At 28.7% G+C, this 3,726-nt stretch overlaps 1 protein-coding gene across 1 annotated transcript in view; it reads right to left on the reverse strand.

The window, feature by feature from the left end:
- Positions 1 to 1,725: 1,725 nt before the first annotated feature.
- The window catches only part of LOC123009955, a 9,346-nt gene continuing 7,345 nt past the window's right edge, over positions 1,726 to 3,726 (reverse strand). The window contains exon 3 of the mRNA XM_044406551.1: positions 1,726 to 2,255. Within this exon, the coding sequence (XP_044262486.1) occupies positions 2,077 to 2,255 (179 nt within the window). The 3' untranslated portion in view covers positions 1,726 to 2,076. The remainder of the gene's footprint in view (positions 2,256 to 3,726) is intronic.

The following is a 3,726-nucleotide window of genomic DNA, read 5'->3' on the forward strand; positions in this document are numbered from 1 at the left end:
AATTTTGTTTTTCTTCCCTTCAGATTAAAGTCAAGATTTTTGCAAATTTTTTGCCCACCCTAAATTTTCTTCTCATTATTCTTTTCTGAGAAAGAAACATAATAGACTTAAAATAACTATAATTTTATTCTAATTATTTTTAAATTTACAATATAATAATTTTTTGGTTGTAGAGAATTTTATGATGAAAAATTAAATTTTGCTTGTAATTAGCTTTGAGCTCAGAAAGTCGTTACTTACTCTCGTTTTATTTAATTTTTTAATAAAATATTTAATTAGGAACAAAATTCCATTATGTTTAAAATTTTATGTAATTACCTTCAACAAGAGGCAAATTAACTCATTTTATTTAAAATAATTAAATTGTTTTACCTTTTTTTCGACTTTAAATAAAATATTACAAAGTTTAGTTCCCTCTTGAGTGTTGAAATTATAAATCAATAAAAAAATTTCACTTCTTGTTTAATTTCTTGACATTTCATGTTTTCAGTCTTCCGACAAAGCCTCCAAAGAAGTCGTTATCTTACCTTAAATGAAAGAAAAACATCTGCTTCAAAAGCTAATGAATGCTAAAATAAACACACCATTGTTGCGATTCTGCTTCGCAATAAGGAAATAGACTTACCAACTCTATAAAATAAAATAGTGTTTCACTTTTTATTAAACTAAACCTCGAGGAAAATCCCTTACAATTCGTCTTGAATCCAATATCAAATATTAAAATAACAAATTGTGCGAAATTGCGTCGAAGATGAACCACAAAGTTGACAGAAAGCAATATCTCACAGTTTCTAACTTTCGCACAAACCATAATACCTCACTACATTTTAGAAAAATTCTTTCAAAGTTATTAATCTTGTACACATTCCCTAATATTTGTGTTTGATAAACTCGTGCCCGGATTCGAGTTTAGGGAAAGCAAACCGCAACAGGGAATTGAGTTTGTTAAACCATTAAAACGCCCATTTTTTAATTTTATAAGGTTGGTAGTAAGTTAAATAACATTTGCACTATTCAAACATTCAAATGACACCAAAAATGGCCAATTTACGTGCCAAGAAGCCGTTAAAATTCAAAAATCAAAACGAGTGCTTTAATGAAATTGGCGCCAAATTTGAATTCCAAAATTCAAATAAGTCTCTTAGTGGAATAGGAATTGTTTTTTGGTGGTTTTTGCAGATTTTTAGTTAAGAAATAATCAAAAATGATTTCTTGAAATCTGTTTTCTTAAGGTTGGTATTGAGTTAAAAACAAGGGGAATAACATCTACACTTTTACAGCATTTGTATGACACCAAAAATGGCCCCTTTCCGTGGCAGGAAACCGCCAAAGTTCAAAAATATAACGAGTACTTTAATGAAATTGGTGTCAAATTTGGATTCCAAAACTCAAATAAGTGTCTTAGTAAAGTGGGAATTGTTTTTTGGTGGTTTTTGCGGGTTTTTAGTTAAAAAATAATCTAAAACATTTTTTTAAATTTGTTTTTTTAAGGTTGGTATTGAGTTAAAAATAAGGGGAATAACATCTACACTATTACAGCATTCGAATGACGCTAAAAATAGCCACTTTCCGTGACAGGAAACCGCTGAAATTGAGAAATTAAAACGAGTGCTTTAATGAAATTGGCGCCAAATTTGAATTTCAATCCTTAAATAAGTGTTTTAGTGGAGTGGGGATTATTTTTAGCGAGTTGTGGATTGATAAATAATCAAATATGGTTTTTTGGAATTCTCTATTTAACGTTTGACATAACAATACATAGCAATAAACACAAAACACTTAATAAATTATACACAAGTCCAACAAAACACATGCATATACATCATTATTGCACAATTTTTGACAATCAACTCAAGGACCAAATGAAAATTCGAATCACCGCAGTCTTTGTGTAAAATGGACGACTTTCCCGGCCATTATTCGAGACACTGTGTATATATTTATGGAAAGTAGAGCCGTTGATGGGCGTAAAGTTGGCGGATGTAGGCCTGATATATGTACTTTTTTGATTAAGATAAAATTATTTTTAATTGAATGTGTGTCGTAATGGCGTCGGGAAGCGTCGCGACGCTCCGTTTAACCCCATCGTAGTGGTTGGCCGTGCTGTCGGTCTCGGGATTGGGAGGAAAACGTGTTGGGGTTGCTGCGAATTGGAGTTCTTTGCTTGCCGATGGAGCTGATGGGACTCCAACGGGAGAACATCGTGATAGCGCGTTTGTTGGCGAATTGGGGTGGGAGGAGGTCGTAGTCGACGTCTGAAATGGGAGGAAAACAAAAAATTGTCAATATTGGGAGAAGAAAGAAGATGCTAGATCCAAATTTGAATATAAAACATAGAATTTGAAAAATATGCTTATCCAAAGACATCTAGATCGGGTCAGGTTAGATCAAGTCAAGTCATTAATAAATAACCAAAATTTTAATTTTAGATTTTTAAATTTATTAAAACCAGATTTATAAAATTTTCTTAAAAAACTTTGCTAAAACTGAAATTTTTCAGTTAGTTTTTGAACAGACTGTATACTAGTTATGCTTAATACGTAATTATGTGTGACTTTTTATTTAAATAAACAAAATATTATGTTTTTATATTTATCCATAGATTTTAAATTTAGAGAATAGATTTTGAATTACTCAATTTAAAAAATTATATACAGAGTGAACCATGAAAATTTTAAACATGTCAGGTTGTGGTCTTAATAAGGTAATAAGTGTTTATTGTTTCATTATTTTTTTCACTTCTTATTTAAATACCGCAGATATTTTATTTTTTACTAGATTTTAAAATACTCAATGTAAAACATTATATAGGGTGTGCCAGAACTCGCGCCCCAGAGAAAATAAGGTTAGGTAAGATACCAGGAACATGAAAAAAATGTTTAAAAAATTCTCTGTCAAAAAATTTTGACATTTATTTTTTGACATTTGACATTTTTTTATATCTATTTAATGATACTGATGATCATCTTGTATATGTTTTTTTTCAATTATTTAGTAAAGGGACAAAAATTTTGCTAATAAAAGCCACAAATAACATTGAACAGAGTTACAATTTAGGATACAGCTTCTTTGATTCCTCTTTTAATAGCCTTTAACAAAAAAACTGGGAATTTTTTTTCCAACAGAAATAAATAAAGTCAATGTACAAAATTTAAACGCTCATAACTTCGAAATTTTTATAGATAAAATTTTGTTAACATTTTTTCCATGTTCCTGGTATCTTACCTTATATGGCAATTTTCTCTAGGGCGTGAGTTCTGGCGTACGCTGTATACAGAGTTAACCATAAAAATTTAAAATGGCATTTTTTTATATTTAAAAATTATTATTTTTTGTTTGTTTATTTTTTGTTCAATAATTGTCCCAATTAAAAAATATAGCCAAAATTTTATTTGAAAATTTAAAAACAGGAATATACAAGGTTCTCATAAATTACTGTAATCTGTAAATTTTGAAATAGTTAATTAAAAAAGTTGTGTACAGAGTGAATTATAAACATAAAATTAATAAAACTATAATTATAAAATTAATTTTAAAAATGTCAGTTTGTCATATTAATAAAGTAATATATTTTTTTTATTTAAAAAAATATCCCGGTAGCAATGTAGCAATTACTGCAAGCAAAAATTTTAAGATAGAGTATACCAGGGATCCTATTAATAATTGTAATAAAATTTTTATAACTTCAAATTGATTTATTAAATTTTAGTGAAAAACTTCTTAAGG

This window comes from Tribolium madens, unplaced genomic scaffold (genome assembly GCF_015345945.1).
Source record: "Tribolium madens isolate multiple individuals breed KSU strain unplaced genomic scaffold, Tmad_KSU_1.1 Scaffold_7;HRSCAF=85;Tcas5.2_LG10, whole genome shotgun sequence".
In the NCBI taxonomy this organism is placed as follows: Eukaryota; Metazoa; Arthropoda; class Insecta; order Coleoptera; family Tenebrionidae; genus Tribolium; species Tribolium madens.